The sequence below is a fragment of the Physeter macrocephalus genome, chromosome 20 (assembly GCF_002837175.3).
Source record: "Physeter macrocephalus isolate SW-GA chromosome 20, ASM283717v5, whole genome shotgun sequence".
In the NCBI taxonomy this organism is placed as follows: domain Eukaryota; kingdom Metazoa; phylum Chordata; class Mammalia; order Artiodactyla; family Physeteridae; genus Physeter; species Physeter macrocephalus.
In genome coordinates, this window is record NC_041233.1 from 92,444,518 (window position 1) to 92,461,701 (window position 17,184).

At 41.4% G+C, this 17,184-nt stretch overlaps 1 protein-coding gene across 2 annotated transcripts in view; it reads right to left on the minus strand.

The window, feature by feature from the left end:
• The window catches only part of UNC5D (unc-5 netrin receptor D), a 634,719-nt gene that overhangs the window by 38,945 nt on the left and 578,590 nt on the right, over positions 1 to 17,184 (minus strand). For both annotated transcript variants that reach the window (XM_055081162.1, XM_024131459.3), the window contains 3 exons: positions 14,519 to 14,687; positions 12,583 to 12,810; positions 3,521 to 3,670 (listed from right to left, as the gene is read on the minus strand). In XM_055081162.1, coding sequence (XP_054937137.1) covers positions 3,521 to 3,670; positions 12,583 to 12,810; positions 14,519 to 14,687 — 547 coding nt within the window. The remainder of the gene's footprint in view (positions 1 to 3,520; positions 3,671 to 12,582; positions 12,811 to 14,518; positions 14,688 to 17,184) is intronic.

Consider the following 17,184-nt stretch of genomic DNA (forward strand, 5'->3'; position numbering starts at 1 on the left):
CCGGACGCGCAGGCCCAGAGGCCATGGCTCACGGGCCCAGCCGCTCCGCGGCATGTGGGATCCTCCCGGACTGGGGCACGAACCCGCGCCCCCTGCATCGGCAGGCGGACTCCCAACCACTGCGCCACCAGGGAAGCCCAAAAGAATATTTTTTAATTGTTGACTTGAGTAGCGGCTGCCAGTAGTGCTCAACAAAACATTTCAAAATAATAGAAGCACTGCGATTAGTGTGCTTTCAGGGCAATCATCTTTGCTTTCATTTATTCAAAAAAAAAAAAAAAAAGGCAAAACACCAAGATGCTCACTGAGCTGAGAGGAATTATGTGGAAAGTAATACAAGAGGACAAAGTGTAGCAAAGTTCTGGGTGTTTAAAGAATTCCAGAAATGTTTTCATTTTGAGTCCCATTATAATTAGTTTCCTCGCAGATGGGGACCATGTAAATCATATCGTAGCAGGAGACAGACACTGGGTTCTCCAAGATACATAGCATGCTGTAAGACAGCTGCTTTTATCCTACAGATGTGACAGCCTGGCTTGGTGTTTTGTAGGATTTAGAAAATAAATTAATATTTTATCACATACTGTTTATTACAGCTTCTTCACCCCACAGGCAGCAAGGAATAAAGGAAACGATGATTAAGTAGCTCTCAGGTCCCACTAACCTACAGAGAGCAGAGTTATTTCCTTCTAAAGGAGGGTTGCTAAGTCTTCCAAGGGGACAATAGCATATCACTAATTGTGATAGAGTCTTAAGAAAAGGGGGCATAATTAATTGTTTATTTTGGAAGGACTAGTGTTGTGGGCTTCATTTTTTTCTTTGAATCAAGGTTAGTGGGGGCTATGGTAACCAGATCTCCTAAGAACTCACATACCCTCACATACCCTTCCCTTTCACCCATCATACCTGGTTTCATAAGCAATAAGGGTTGTAGCCTAGCATTTTATAAATTGTCATCCTCCAGAATCGAAACCAACAAGATTTAAAATCTAGTTGGTCCTAATATGTAGGCTCTTATCACAAAGCTCTGGACCCAATCTTGAACTCACATCATTCTAAAAACATCTCTTGGTTGGTGTCTGATAGGGCAACTATTCTATGCACTGGATACCTCCCTGAGAAATTCCACCTTTCCCAGAAGAAAAAAGGAAGGTTTTTTAGGAGAGTAAGCTTTGGGTACCAAGTGGAATATGTCAATTCCCAGATTCCTGATTTGAAGTTAGAGAAAGGGAGAGAGGAATAAGAAGACAAGAATACCAGAGGTCTTCTACCCACTGACTTGGAAGATGACAGAAGATGACAGGGACATTTACCAGTTGAAGGAGAGACCTATAAATGATGTCAGGAGTAGTGAGGTTTTCTGTCTCCACAATAGTGCTCTGTGAGTTCTTATCCACTAAGCCTTAACAAAAAGCCATTCTCTATTATCCACGCCGAGTTTGTCAGCGCACATGATGTTCTCCATGAAGTTCAAGCAGGCTGAACACAAACCCTCCCCAGAGTGTGAGAATCTGATGCCTGAAGCAAACACAGCATGGCCATTAAGACAAGCACAACATGTAGGCATATTGCTGGGGGTTCAGTGATCACAGGAGCAAAGAAATTGGTTCTAAGGGTGGTGAAGAGAAAGGAAGAATAGAGCAGAAAGACATTTGCGGGGAAGAAAGTGGCAAGCCTCCTGGTGCAGAGAAAATTGTTTCTTAGCCTTCCAAGACTCTTTCAAATTATGCTCAATTACAGAAGGCAAATGCTTATACGTTCACAACCTCCATGTAATCCAACCCATCCTGGCAGTAAAGCTGGTGGGGTTTTCTTGCTAGCCAGTGCCCTTTGCCTTTGGCTGGCCCTGTTGCATCCTCTGGGGTGGGCAGGCGTTAACCTCCACCAAGCCTTTTCTACCTGAGGCTCTCTTTGGAATCCCTGGTGTTGGAATTGTTGTTTAAGTGCCACTGAGAGGTTATGGTTCTTTCATCTGATTTTTTATCTCCAAGCATTAAACTTAATAGTTACTTTGGACTGAGTCACTTGTACCAGATCCAGTCAAATGATGCCCTTAAATCGATAAAGAGTAATACACAGAGGAATTTGCAGGACTATCAGGATTTGTTTTAATAAATACCCTGAAGTTCAATTTGGACTAGAAACTTTGAATACTGCTTTCTGGCAAACAGACACCTAAGTCTAGAACATCATAAATAATACATTTATTCATAGAAAACCTCTCTCCATTAAAAAAAAAAAAAAAAGGTAAAGTTTAAAAAAAAAAAAAAATTGTACAGGGCCCTGAGAGAGATTCTTGTTGCTTTGAATGTGCTAAAATTATACATAGAGGGGGCAATTGCCAAGGTAATGAGAAATCTGAAAAGTAAATATAAAAATATGGCCTTAACCAATTTGAAAATTCTGAATTTTAGAAGTAGAAGGTGTTGGTGGTACAACTTTTTTCTAACTCTCATGGCATGGCCAAGGTTTTTCTCTTTTGAGATCTGGCTTATTTCCATTCTGACGAGCCGGTATATCTTGTGCATGGTTTTTAAAAAATGAATGCTGTAAAGATGGAAAGGTTAAAAAACCCACAAGGCTCTGCAGGTTATGCTGATGGGAAGAACAGGGAAGTCTGAAAGCGTCCTATGAGTCCAGATCAATATGAGTCTCCCAGAAGCTTACCCAGAGTTAGGGAAATGTCCTGTCACTTGAAGCACAGATGACTCTCGCTTAAGAAACGGTGGCAGACCAGTTGGCTGCTTCTGATGACAATACTTATCACTGGAAATTTTCATAGAATTCAGTGACAAGATCACAAGTTGATATCTTTTCATGCTAAGCAACTATTCAAAATCCCTAAAAATGAGCCAAGGAGACTCGTAAGTCATCCTGCAATTTTTTAAAAAGTCTCTAATAATGAGGTGTGTGAACAATCATACATAAATATTTTTATAGTTATAAAAAGATTCTAAGAGGCATTGACATTTCTTTGTTTTTCAATTTGTGATTTCTTCTTCCCATCTTGCTCAATTCATCTGCAGCAAGCACTTTATATATTCAGGACAAAATCTCTTGTTCCCATCTGGTTGGCCAGAGCCCTCTACAACTCAGAATTATCACCCTTAAAGGGTTTCTCCCTGACATCCAGTTCATTTGTACTTGAACAGGATTAAAACTGTGTCTCATAATGAACTGATCTGAATCAAAACAAACCCACAAACACATCCTGCTCTAAGTTGTTAAATGACCACCTTCAACCTATCCCGAGTGGGGATTTAAGCAGGAGAGAGGAGAAATGTCACATTACCTGACACACAAGCCCCTTTTTCCCCCCACGTGTTAGAAACCCACGGATTTATGACAATAGGTTTCATTCCCTGGGTGTAGTCCAAACTGTTACATGTCTGTGACAGTTTTGAAATTAAATCCATAGTTTTAAAGGAGGAGGAAAGTCAAGAGTACCCTCACCAGGGCTTGTGATATGCTTGCTGGTTAAAGCAAAGCTATTTCTGTCAGAAACCCATTTGGCCAGTACCTGGCATGCCGTGAATGGTTTGATTCTCCAGAGGAATGGGGGGATATCAAGGACAGAGATCTGAAGACTAAAGGTATTCCCTTTGAAATGCAGCAACTTTGGTTCTTCCAGGAGTTGTCCGCCTTGATGCCTTTCATCTGAAACCACTTCCTACAGGGCAAGAAAAAGAAAGAAGCACAACAATAAAGTACCCAATTTCCTCCACGTTTTCCTTCCATAGATACGTATACTCCCTCTCATGTGTCTCCCAGGAACAGACGAACAGCATGATGAACACACTCTACTTTTATACCCCGCCCCCATCCTTGCAAGGTCAGGACTAAAGGGCTACAGCCTGCTGAGAAATAAGGATCTGGACACAAAGAAACAAGTGTTCTTCATTACTGTATTGTTGAGGCTTTTACACACACTGTGCCTGTCTTTAAAACTGGAAGACCTCCTTTGCCCCAAGCAAACTGTAATACTACTGAGTTTCCAGAACTGTGTGAATTTCATCCTGATAGCGCCATAATCAAGGGATGTATTTGTACTTAACCTAACGCATCATCATATTTCATGAGAAAGGGAGACACAGCCCCTCCTCCACTCTGGTTCCCTTGTTTGTCACTAACACAGGCATCATCCGAAATTTATCCTTTAGCTCAAAATAAATGTTGCAAAGCGCACGTATCATGTTTCTTTGTAGTAATGTTCACAGAAGTTATGCCAAAAGGCCAAGAAAAAATAAGTTGTCGAGTCAGTTTCAGCTCAGAAGAAAAAAAGAAATCAAATTCCTGAGATAAATACTCCTTTATCTTTCACTGACAAATCTTTATAATTATATCTCATACAAACACAATTGACATACATTCTATTAAGCAAACCATTTAACTGGTTCCAAATTTGTGGCGTTGAGAATCATCTCCATAAGACAAGTGAACTAACAGGACAGATATGAATGCTATAAAATGTCAAACTACTGTAGGGGGTGAGGTTTTCAGTGTTAGTGGAGATGAAAGATTTCCCTAAATCCCCATTTTAAAAAAGTCACCGTTAATTGACTTATAATTTCCTTGCAGAGCTAAGATACATAGGAAAACTGAAATCCTTTAATGATGTCCTATAGTCTTCCCAGAGTCTAAAAAAGGTCGTAAGGAAGCCAGGCAAATGGTTTATAAATACAATAAAACTTACATTTCAATTATCAGGGAGTGAAAGCAGCTTCAGAAGTTATCTTTCCCATCTCTTGTCTATGTATAGATTAACATTAATGAAAATGTTTCTAAGCGGCAGCTTTCCAGCTTTTATCCTTCATGTACGCACAAACTGTTAACAGGCCGCTAGTGTCTCTTCTCAGGACTAAACGATTCCATTCCAGTGTCATTTTCTCCAGCTCTTGGGGTGTGGAAGGGGTGTGTCTTGGGGCCCTGAGTCAGCACTGAACTTGCTGCGATGATGGAAGTGGTCCATACCTGTGCTTCCCAATATGGTATCCACTAGCCAGAGGGGTTAGAGTGACTGAGGAACTAAGATTTTCATTTTAGTTCATTCAAATGTAGATACGCACACATGGTTGGCAATTACTGCACCGGACAGGGCAGTGCTAGATAATTCATTACCTTGTGGGTCTAAGCATTGGACATAATAACGCAGTGGCCAGCGTCTAGTGAGGGCCGCAAGCAGTGGAAGGAAAGAGGCAGGGTGGGAGGAAAGGGAATTAATGCCAGACGCTGACTTTAGGTCTTTACAGATGCTGGTCTGTTCCCTCTTTTGAGATTTAATGAGTGTCCAGTGGAGCAGTGCTTGAGCTGGGCACTGGGTGGACAGAAATGAAACACCAAGGAGCTCACAGTCTAGAGAGAGGGTCAGAACAGCAAGCCTATGAGTATAATATAGTATCTAACTATTACAAATATGTATATTCCCAAAGGTTAAGGCAAGGCAGAGGGTGCCTAACCCAGATGGGCAGAAAGGCCAGGAAATGAGTAGGGAAATTAATAGAGGAAGTGATATTTGAACTGAGCCTGGAAGTAAATATAGGGGCTACTCATGGGAAAGGGAGGGAGAGTGCATTCCAGACACTGAATGGGCTCCGCACAAAGGCACGGAGGCCAGACAGAGCTGGGATAGAAGGTTGGGGTGGAAAGTGTATGGCTGGAGGTGATGAATATTATAGGGCAGGGGCCAATCACGAATTCTCCCTTACCATGCTAGGGACTTGTATTTTTGTTTAGAGTAATGTTGTTCGGGTTTAAGGGAGTATGGGAATTTTCTGAGGGCTATATATACTCAAGAGGGTTATATATACTCATCTTGTAAACCAAAAACGGAAGCACAGGCTTCTAATCACATTTCTGCATGGTCTTGGGCAAGTCACTTAATCTTTAGGCTTCAGTTCTTTACTTGGGTTTATTCACAGCCAAGCAAAATCATTAGCACGGTAATATACTAACTTCTTTTTGCCGGTCAAGGTTAGAAACAGGGACAAACAAGAAATTTGCTTATTCAAACCATATTAAAGCCATGGAATAACAACAGTGTTGACTTGTCAAAGTATATTTGACTGGGTAGGCTCTCTGAAGTGTATCCCTGTTCTTTAAATCTGACTTGCCTGAAAGTACAGAGAAATAAACCGAGGTCACGCGATGAAGTGACTTGTTCAAGGCCATGAATTACTTGGTGTAGAGCTAGTCTATTTTAATATTTAGAAACTACACAGCATCATCACACTTGAAGGGAACTTAAGGTACTTAGTGATTTAAAACTTGATTACTTACAGAGGAAAACATGGAGACCCTCCCCCTTACCCCCAAGAAAGTGATTTGCCTGAAGTCACATGGCTAGTGACAGAGCTACTATATCAGTACTTGTTCATGGTCTAGTATTTTTTCCTACTAGATTTCCCTGCATTTTCCTATACTATGCTTGATTTTTTTAAGAGTCATGTGAAGGTCAGACTGCTATTAACACTGTCCCATAAGTAATTTTTCATGGCTGCAAGATATATGTAAAGATGACATAAGTCAGTCTGTTTTTCAATAAATGCTGGAGAGGGTGTGGAGAGAAGGGAACCCTCTTACACTGTTGGTGGGGATATAAATTGGTGCAGCCATTATGGAGGACAGTATGGGAGGTTCCTTAAAACACTAAAAACTGAGCTACCATATGACCCAGCAATCCCACTCCTGGGCATATATTTGGAGAAAAACATGGTCCAGAAAGATACATGCACCCCAGTGTTCATTGCAGCACTGTTTACAATAGCCAGGACATGGAAGCAACCTAAATGTCCATTGACAGAGGAATGGATAAAGAAGATGTGGTTCACATATACAATGAAGATACCTGCACCCCAGTGTTCATTGCAGCACTGTTTACAATAGCCAGGACATGGAAGCAACCTAAATGTCCATTGACAGAGGAATGGATAAAGAAGATGTGGTTCACATATACAATGGAATATTACTCAACCCTAAAAAAGAATGAAATAATGCCATTTGCAGCAACATGGGTGGACTTAGAGATTGTCATACTGAGTGAAGTAAGTCAGACAGAGAAAGAGAAATATCATATGATATCACTTATATGTGGAATCTAAAAAGAAATGATACAAATGAATGTATTTACAAAACAGAAATGGACTCACAGACTTCGAGAATGAACTTATGGTTACCGGGGGGTGGGGTGGGGGGAAGGGTGGAGGGAAGGGATAGTTAGGGAGTTTGGGATTGACATGTACACACTGCTATATTTAAAAAGGATAACCAACAAGGACCTATTATATAGTACAGGGAACTCTGCTCAATGTTATGTGGCAGTTTGGATGGGAGGGGAGTCTGGGGGAGAATGGATACATGTACATATATGGCTGAGTCGCTTAGCTGGGCACCTGAAACTATCACAGCATTGTTAATCGGCTATACTCCAATATAAAATAAAAAGTTTAAAAAAAAGTTTTTGCCCTGTGGTTATATATACTATCTAAGCCATCCCTTAGGATATTAGGAATTTTTAAAATGGATATCCACTTACAATTATCACCGAGGAAAATGGCACCTCTTAAAGATTTCTGCTTTAGGGCCTCCAATTTAAATACAACCATAATTTATTTTTACTCTTTTTTTTTTTGCTTACTTTAATCTCCACATACTGAACCAACTACATACAATTAACAGTGCCTTGTAACCTTGTACACAATATTAAGCAATTATAGCTATTTTGTAACAAAACAATTATTTATTAAAATGAAGAAGCCCAATAATGAACTAATCCCTGTATTTATATATTTGTAAAGGCACAATTGGCTTCAGAGTGCAAGCTTAAAACCCTCTCCAAACAGGATAAATTGTACTTAACGCAGAATTCCCAGTTACGCCCCTTAAACCTATTGTATTCCGCTCAGGGGCTGGGCCTAGACATTGTATTTTTAGATATTTCTCAGACCATGCTGATGTCCAGCCAGGTTTGGGAATCAGTGGTACAGAGTCATTCGGAGTCATTCACACGGATGCATCACCCCGAGAGTGGACTCTGATATCCATTTGATTTTTTCCTATCTGCCTCCTATGTGATAAGGGCCCTTGGCTAAACCTCTGAGTCTACTGTTAAATTGATATCTGTGTTAATTAAAGTAGAAAGTAGGGTCTGGCTGGTTTCTTGTATATAAGATGTACCAAATGCTATGGTTGGTGGTTTTTCTGTCTCTTCTATTTCATCGTCTCACATTGGCGGTTGCTTGTCATCCAGGGCTAGGAGTTGCACCCAGGAGAAACTTGTGCTTTGTGCCTCACTGAGCCACTTATGTTGATTTAATGAGACAGGCAGCGATATTCAGGTGTGCTTCAGGGATACGAAAACAAGCAGGCTGAATTTACATATTTATGAGACAAAACTGTTGAACTTAAGTGCGCGCACAAACACACACAGAAGTTATGTCGCTGTGGTGTTTTCCTTTAACTGCTTTACGTGAACGATATTTTCCAAGGTTGTATTATTGACAAACACAAGAGCTACATCTGGAGGAAATCCTCTGAAATTAGATTCTAAATCTCCATTAATGCCAAGTAAGTAATGAGGACCCAGAGGTACTGAATAGGAGTGCTGGGAGAAATGGAGAAAAAAATTAGTTGTGTTTTTTTTTTCCCCCTAAGATAGGGCAAGTGCTTAATTCCTTGCTTTCCCTGTTAAGGTTTGTTTGAACTGTGTGTGTGTGTGTGTGTGTGTGTGTGTGTGTGAGAGAGAGAGAGAGAGAGAGAGAGAGAGAGAGAGAGAGAGAGAGAGAGAGAGAGAGAGAGAGAATGTAATAAAATACAATAACTAAAACCTAGGTCTTAACATGTTACAACTTTGAAAATATATCACCATTCCTCAACCTTTGGTTTGAATTCATCAAAAGCGCCAATGTCAAACACAAACATAAAATTGCAGCTCTAATTATTACAGAAATACAGGAGCAGGAAGGACAAGAAGTCATTTGGTCCCTTTCTCACCTTCAGGCAGATGGCATTTGTATTTTTTTAAAACCTATCTGAGCGGATTTAATTTTCCATAGAGATGGTTTTAGATGTATTTATTAGAACATAGCTTCAAAAATCTGAAACCAAATTAATTATGCCTTACCAAGGTGCATGAGGCATTTTGTTTTTGTCATTCAAAGAAATTGCTACTAGGATTCAGATGAAATATCCCCAGAGCAAATGGGAAGCAGCCCTGCAGGACGCAAAGGAGGGCATGGCAAAAAATGAAGAATGTTTGTTCGATTACTAAAATCCTATAAAGGAATATTTTTTGGTGAGGCCACTATCTTGCCAGGTCCCCACCTAGTTCTAAGAGGACAGGAGAGTTGGGTCTAGAAGCTGCCCTTCTTCCTAGGATTTCCAGTGAGAGGGTGGGCTTTTAAATAGTTGCGGGGACATAGTTTCCCAGGGAGATGGAAATGGCGTGAAAATGCAACCATGTCCTTTAACCAGGCTTCCTTCTTGGTTACAAGCCCAGTTCTAACTGGGCTCATATGTGTCATTACTTTGAGCTGTGAAAGATGTACTACAATAAATACAGCAACTGTCGTCACAGCCACGCTTGGTCTCTATTTCCAAATCATGACAAACATTTTCATTACAGTGATAACGGAGGCAAATTCCAGGGTAGGCAATTTCTGCAGAAATGCTTCATGAAAAAAAAAACTACCTATGAACTTTGATTAAGAAGTTAGGGTTCTATTTGAGTTATAGAAGGTGAGTCATCACTGCATACGAGATGTTCAGCTCACACCACACAAGTTGGGAGGAGCGAATTTTAATGTGTGAAGTCTTTTAGAGGTTCCGAAAGTGTCCTGTTGCTACGGCTTTCTTCAAGTGGAACTGTTTTAGTGGGTTAGTAACTATATAATATTTCCCTCTAATTAAATACCATATATGAAGCCATGAAAAATATGACATAGATGATTTGGGATATGAAGGACGTTTAAATGAACCTGGGGAGGAGGTCCTGAACACACTCACTTAGCAAGATAAAAATCCAGAAAGCAAGATTCCTTTCTTGCACAAAACTCAGAGACTAAGACCGCGGAGTAAACGGTTGTGTTCAGAAAAGCTACAAGTTATGTTCTAATGTTTCTGTGGGCCAGAAAAGTTATTCAGCCAAGGCTGATGGTCTCTCAGAAGCCCAGGGGAGAAGCATGCCCTTTGCTGTTCACGACAGCTGTCACATACGTCCTGTCAATAACAAGTACAAAGTACAACCCAACTCAACTTTAAAATCAGCTTTATTTGACATAATAGGAGAGGGAAAGAATCACTGGAGGTAATCAGATTCCAACCAATGGGGCCAAAGGTATCTCCACTGGAAACAACATTTCTCTACAGCAAAATTAAAGAATTTTAAGAAATCTCTCTCAGTGATGAAATAAAGATATCTATATTCAATACGAGGGAGAATACCAGTTTCTCGAGCATTGATTAAGAAGGGTCTGCTACCCACAGGGATGGATAGTGGTTTGAAAAGCTGTGGTTGGAGCCTCACTTTCATGATTCCCACTGCAATTCAGCTGCTAACAGTTGAGCTCTTCTAGAATCTGAGAGCAATGAATGGGAATGCAAATACATTATCTGCAAGTCCCTTAGAAGAAACTCCTTGGGCAAATGTCCAACTCACTGGTATACACATCGGCAGTGAGACTGTTATTCAAAGAAAATTCCAAGCTGGTTATGATGGCTGACTTCCAAGGCAGTTGTGATGAGCAGATCCTCAACAGTAACCCTAGTTAGCAGCGGGTTACTCATATGAGCCCAGGAGATTGGAAATCCTCCCCGCCCTCCATGTTTACTCAGCTTTCAAAATCTGGCTGAGCTACTAAACATCCAACTTGTGTGATGGTGCCTTTTACAGCTATTCAGTGGTGGTAGTAACCTCAATTTTCTTTTTGAAGTACAGCTGATTTACAATGTTGTGTTAATTTCTGCTGTACCGCAAACTTTTTTTTCTTATTAGTTACCTGTTTTATACCTATGAGTGTATACATGTCAATCCCCATCTCCCACTTCATCCCGCCTCCCCCCCCCCCCGCCCCCGCTCGGTGTCCATACATTTGTTCTCTACATCTGTGTCTCTATTTCTGCTGCCTTGCAAACCGTGTACTGCAAAGTGATTGTTTATACATATATATATTTATATATATATATACATTTTTTTATATTCTTTTCCATTATGGTTTATCACAGGATATTGAATATAGTTCCCTCTGCTCTACAGTAGGACTTGTTGTTTATCTAGTCTATGTATAATAGTTTGCATTTGCTAATCCCAAACTCCCAATCCATCTCTCCCCCCATCCTCTTGGCAACCACAAGTCTGTGAGTCTGTTTCTGTTCCGTAGATAGGTTCATTTGTGTCACATTTTTAGATTCCACATACAAGTGATATCATACGTCAGTTTATTATCTTTGATTACTGAATGTCTGTCAGGTATTTTATCTTGGAGAAATCCTCTTATTAGGGGGTCTCAGAAGCAGATGAAGAGTTTAAAATGCCATTCCTAGGATGAGGCTTAACTGCTTACACTGAAGTTCTTTACAGAATGGCACCCCTTGTGAAAAAGGTCCCTTTTGTGAACAGCCAAATATGAGGCGTGCCCTTTATAATGACCTGTGCTACTGAAGAGGTAGTCAGGGAAGATTTGGGCACATAGGTTGGCACTGTGTCACCTTTATTGGTTTATATTCAGGATTCAGGTCACTGTATCTCTTCTGTTGGTAAATACGAGTTTTCCAGCTCAGTGTCTTAAAAGCTAGCTCCTGAGGAAAAGCTCTGCATCATGGACTTAATGATCCAGAACTGGAATAGCTGGCATCTGGGATGTGTCAGGAGAGCTATTTATATAGGGGCAGAGCTTACACAGGCACTTCTGCATTATCTTTGCTGCTATTAATAAACTTGCACTCTTTGTGAGTAGCTAATTTAAAAGGAATCATGCATGATTAAAAGGACCCCAAATGGAAAGGAACCATCTCTGCCCGAGTAACCCTTAGAATTAATAGACTGTGTGTCCAGGATGTCACGTGGCAGCCTGCTGAGAGGTATGCTTTATTATCCCCAACTACAACCTTCAGGTGATCAAGCACTTTTCTTACTGCTCGCTGTACATCAATTAACTCTTGCTCCTGTGGTTCACGCCATTCTCTTTTCTGGACACGGTATCCCTTCCTCTTTTGCCCTTAAATCTCATTCACGCAAGAAAGTACCCTGAGGGTCCTCCAAAACTCTTCTCCAATTCCTCTCTTGCAAATTGGGTCTCTGTTTTCTGAATCTCAACTGTTCTTCTAGTCAGTCTTCTCGTTTAGCACACAGGGTTCCTTATGTGTTAATTTAACTCTTCTCTCTCCTTGACTGCCAAGTACCTTGTACCCTCAGCACACTGTTGGACACACAGTAATACAGCTCTTGTTTCCAGAGAGGTTTCCCCATCGAGCCAGTGATGTGGGTTCATTTCCCAGACCCTCTGCAATCAGACTCTCTATTGATACCGATCTTCAGGAAACCCCATGCTTTCATGACACCCCAAGAAGAATTACAGAGAAAAGGCTGACCTGAAACGCACAAGGGGTATTGTCCACACAGTAGACCCTCAGGTTGTAGTCCAGGGAGTTACAGGACATGCAGCCGAAAACCGCAACCTTGAGCTGCTTCACGGCACAGTCTGTGATCGGTTCTCCAGTGAGGGCGTATGTCCCAAAGCTGTCTAGGAGCACGTGGCACGCAAAGGGGTCCAAAAGGCAGTAACAGGATGTGGATTCATCCTCCACCGACATCACTTCCTGTTGGGAAAAGGTCTGTTGAATTCTCTCAGATTGGGAAATAAAATGTGATTTAACGGTCACTTTGCAAGGACATACCATTATTTTCAGACTATTTTTATTGAACTCATTTTCTCAGAATAATTGCCGACATCAGGAACTGAAGGAGCGGCTATATTCAGGGTGTTGGGATTTGATTTAGTAGATTATAACAAACGTCACTTTCAAAGATCTCCAATTTTCAGTTAATTTGTTCAAGGCCAAATTAACAACAACAACAACAACAAAACAGCCTTGAACATTAATATCAATGAGCACACTTTTATGTTTTTATAAAGGTCTATTTCTGAAAACCTCTTTCCCTATCCTTAAGGTAATATTTATTTTCTTTCAAATATCTTTTCCTCTTTCATTCCATCAAAATCATTCACGAGGGACCATTCAATAAATGGTTTGGATAAGACGTATCAGAATATTTCACCCTCCCTGATAAGGTATGTGTGGCATGTGATAGAGCACGAGTCTAACACCATCCGGATGTAAAGGACTGTGAAGAGGCGCTGGGCAGAACAACGAAGATGGTAAAAATCAAGGCAAAGCAAGACGTAATGGAAAAGAGAACAAAACCTGGCCCCTTTATGAAACCCATGGAACTTAACACCCCGGGAAATTTGCCTGTGGTTGTATCACAACTGAATAAATCGCAGAATGCATTTTCAATAAAGAATAGCGACGAGTTTCAAGACATAGCTGGGCAGGGTAAATGTCATCTGCTGAAGCAACTGGGAATTTTCTTCTCCTCAGGAAACATGATTTTCCTTTTACTTCTTTTGCCTGAAGCACCGACTGGGAAGGTAAGACCCCAGGGCTGGAACAGGTCATTGTGTTCCAGCAAGACGATTCACCTGCTTTCATGCAAGCTGACCTCAGACACCAAAGGAATCCCAATCAGACAGATAGATCAGAGGTTTCACTAAGAACAGTTATTCCACTGCCATCTTTCTTTGCTGTGGCCGTCTCCCTTGTCCTTACCGTCCTCTTGTGGATTCTCATTTTGACCCTTTTATTCTCCCCTTGCACTGTTTCTTACATGTACTCATACACACAGGGCAAGATAGAATGATTTTCAGTGCATTCATTAATTCATGAACGTCTATTTAGCAGCTACTCTGTTTCTGAATACTTCAACATAGATTTGTTACAATCCCTATGATGGCAAAAAGAGATAGAGTGATTCCTTTTATGAATCCAGCTTGCTTGCCCTGGGCCTCTTCCCTAACCCCACAGAAGCCACAGGGAAAAGTCAGTTCAGACAGGGACATGGCCTGGGAACAAAGGCGGGAGTCACAGTCTTATGTACCAAAGGCAGATACACAGGGTACATGTCTATGAGGGTAATTACAACTGTATTCTAAAACCCAAGGAAAAAGCTCTGTATCCTCTCTGGCCTCTTTCCCATATTCTCTCTCTCTCTCTCCGCCCCCCCTCCCTCTCTCCCTCTCTCCCTCTCCCCCCCACCCCACTCACACACACACACACACACACACAGCTCCAAAACACTAGCCAATACCTCGAGGATGCTGTGAACACTTGCCACCAACCCTCTGAAAAACAAGTAAATGCTCACAAATTTCACAGCTGACTTGTGTGAAGAGAGGATAAAAGTTAAATCCATTCCACGGGTGGAACCCAAACCCCGTTTTTTAAAAAAGAAAGACTCAGATCTCACCTCCCACTTGCCCTGCTGGGTCCTCTTCTTTAAATGGATATTCCAGTGCTCAGAACTGACGTCTGCACAGTGTGGAATGGTCAGGGCAAAGGGAGTGGTGACAGTCATGTCAGGGGGACCACAGGTGACTTCCGGACTCAGGAGCACCTCAGATCCATCTGACTGGAGGCTGTACGGTTGGGAAAGGATAAAAGAGAGAAGCATGTAAAGGAGCGGGCCATATTTGAATGAGAATTTAGTCGCAGGTTTAGCAAAATCCTTTCCCGGGACTCCCTCCTGAGTAACACCACCTCCTGGAGGATGGCTCTTCTGGACCACAGCCATCTATCCTGAGCTGCTCAAGCACACAGACTGAGGTTGAGCCTAGATTTCAAATCTAGGTTTTGAAAAACAAAATGACAAATGCTTCTTCAGAAATACAGGGCAGAGCAGGAGAAAGCAGAGACCTGGCTGGCGGGTCACACACCAGCTGCTGAATCCGTATTCTCATTGGTAACGTTATCAATGACCAAAGCCAAGGACCTCATAGAAATGACCGAACTGGTAATCTTACCATCATCACACTCCTTTCTCCCAACAACACATTCTATAAATATGTTTAATGCTAGTTAGTAACAAAACACATTATTTTTGTAAACAAAGCAACACTTCAAACGAACCAGGACAGAGTATGTCTCTTCTGGTTTTGAAAACATTTATTTTCTGCCAGTGCACAAATACACAAGTTATATAGCAATAGCACAGCAGACAGTTATAAACGGCATAATCAAATACATAAATATATATGTTTCATCTCTTTCCTATTTTAGCTCTAAATTTAAAATCATTCTACCTAAACCTGGTGTTCAGATTTTTCTGTATTGTGAACCATTTACAGTAGGAAGGCAGAGCCACGAAACAGATCAAAGAAATTTAACTCAAAGGAAATAATACCACCTTACTGAATACCTCCCCCTTCCATTTTTGTGTCTTTTGTTTTTAATCTCTGCCCCAAAGAGTAAATGGGGTAGTTCACAGGACAGCAATCAGTGAGAACCCAGAAGTCTCCTCATTTTCCCCAACTGCTTATATGTTTTTGAACAAGCCACTTGATTTTTTTTTCCCCTTTATTTTCACTTGTAAGAAATATACTGATACAGAATATAGTCCATAAAGCAGTTTAGGACGCTCAGATGAACAATGCAACATGAGAGCTAGGACTGGTATTGTTCCCTAAGCTTTCTCTCATCTCACCTAGGAAGGACATTTAAGAAATGTCATCCCTGGTCAAAAAAGCAACCCTTTGAGCAGGATGGAATCCGTACTGAAAGATACTACCTTGTCTGTGATCTTGTGTAAACAAACAGGTTTTCTGTGAGTACGCCTAACATGTTGTTAATTTCTGAATTGCTTTTGTTGACACTGCTTGTTCCCTCTCCAGTTGGTCATGGCCGCACTTTAGCTCATTATCTATAATTCACTGTTGCGATAAAAGGCATGGCCTGTAAGCTAGAAGGAGCATCTTGTATCTACTGTATCTAAATTAGACCTGAACACCATCACAGGGTCTTCCTCCCTCCCCAAGAAGCATTGGAGCTGCCGTCCGAAAATTCAGCCTTCCACGTAGGCAAACCAAAGTGATCAATTCTTCCCATACAGGCAAAGCACAGACTAAACTGAAAATGTCTTTTATGCATTTATATGTCGAAGCAGGGCAGGCAAGTCGGGGAGGTGGGTGGGTTTGGAAAGTCCTGTATTAGCAATGACATATGCTCTATGAACAGCCTAGAACGCTATACTTGAGGTTTGAAAAAAATGTAAAATTCCAGCGTAAGCTGTACCCAGCACGAGGTGGCAGCTCGCGTGTGGATGCCTGCCAGCGGCCGTTGGAGAGGGTTAAGTGCTTTCTGTGTAATTGCTGCCTGCATCCTTCACAGACAGGGATAGCAGGGGTGCTTCTGAGTGACCAACGACAAGCTCTCCTAGAAGAACTATTTAATCGCTTTCAGAGAATGATCCCCCTTGTTGAACATCTTATTCAAACATATGGGAATTGGGGGAAGTATTTAATGCCAAGTGAATGGAAAGCAGCTAATTAGGTGAACTCTCACACTCATTGTGAATAGCAGGGCTCCTTTCGGTAATAATGTAAGCAGCATTAGGAGTCAGAGATGGTGCCCGTAGAAACTTAGGTAGGGACTGGGATGGGGCTTTGCATTAAGCAGCCATTGGGCATTTCCGGAAGTGCAAAGGAAGTAAATTAAGACATATCTAATCCTCCTACTGTGAAAAGGGTGTCCGTGCATGTAGGTCTCTCTCTACATTAAGTTTTGTTCCGTGAAGGAACAAAACTTAACCTCTCCGTTTTTTTCCCTGACAATTAATAATAATTTGCCCTTTTCTGCCACCTTCTATCTGTGGCAATCAGGGAGATTTACAGATATTAATTAAAGCTCTCCACACGCCTGTGTGGGCAGGTGGTAACAATATAAGGTCACAGAGAAGTCAATCAATCAAAGAGATGGCAGCCAAATCACCACAGATTTCTGACTTCCAGGCTCCTATCCCTGCAAGCAGATGCACTTTGTTTCTCCGTTAGCACTAGGAGATTGCTGGTCGAACTGCTGGCTCTTGTGACATCCCAGGTCGAGATGGAGGAAAAGATGTAGTGCAAGTGTAGCCGTGAA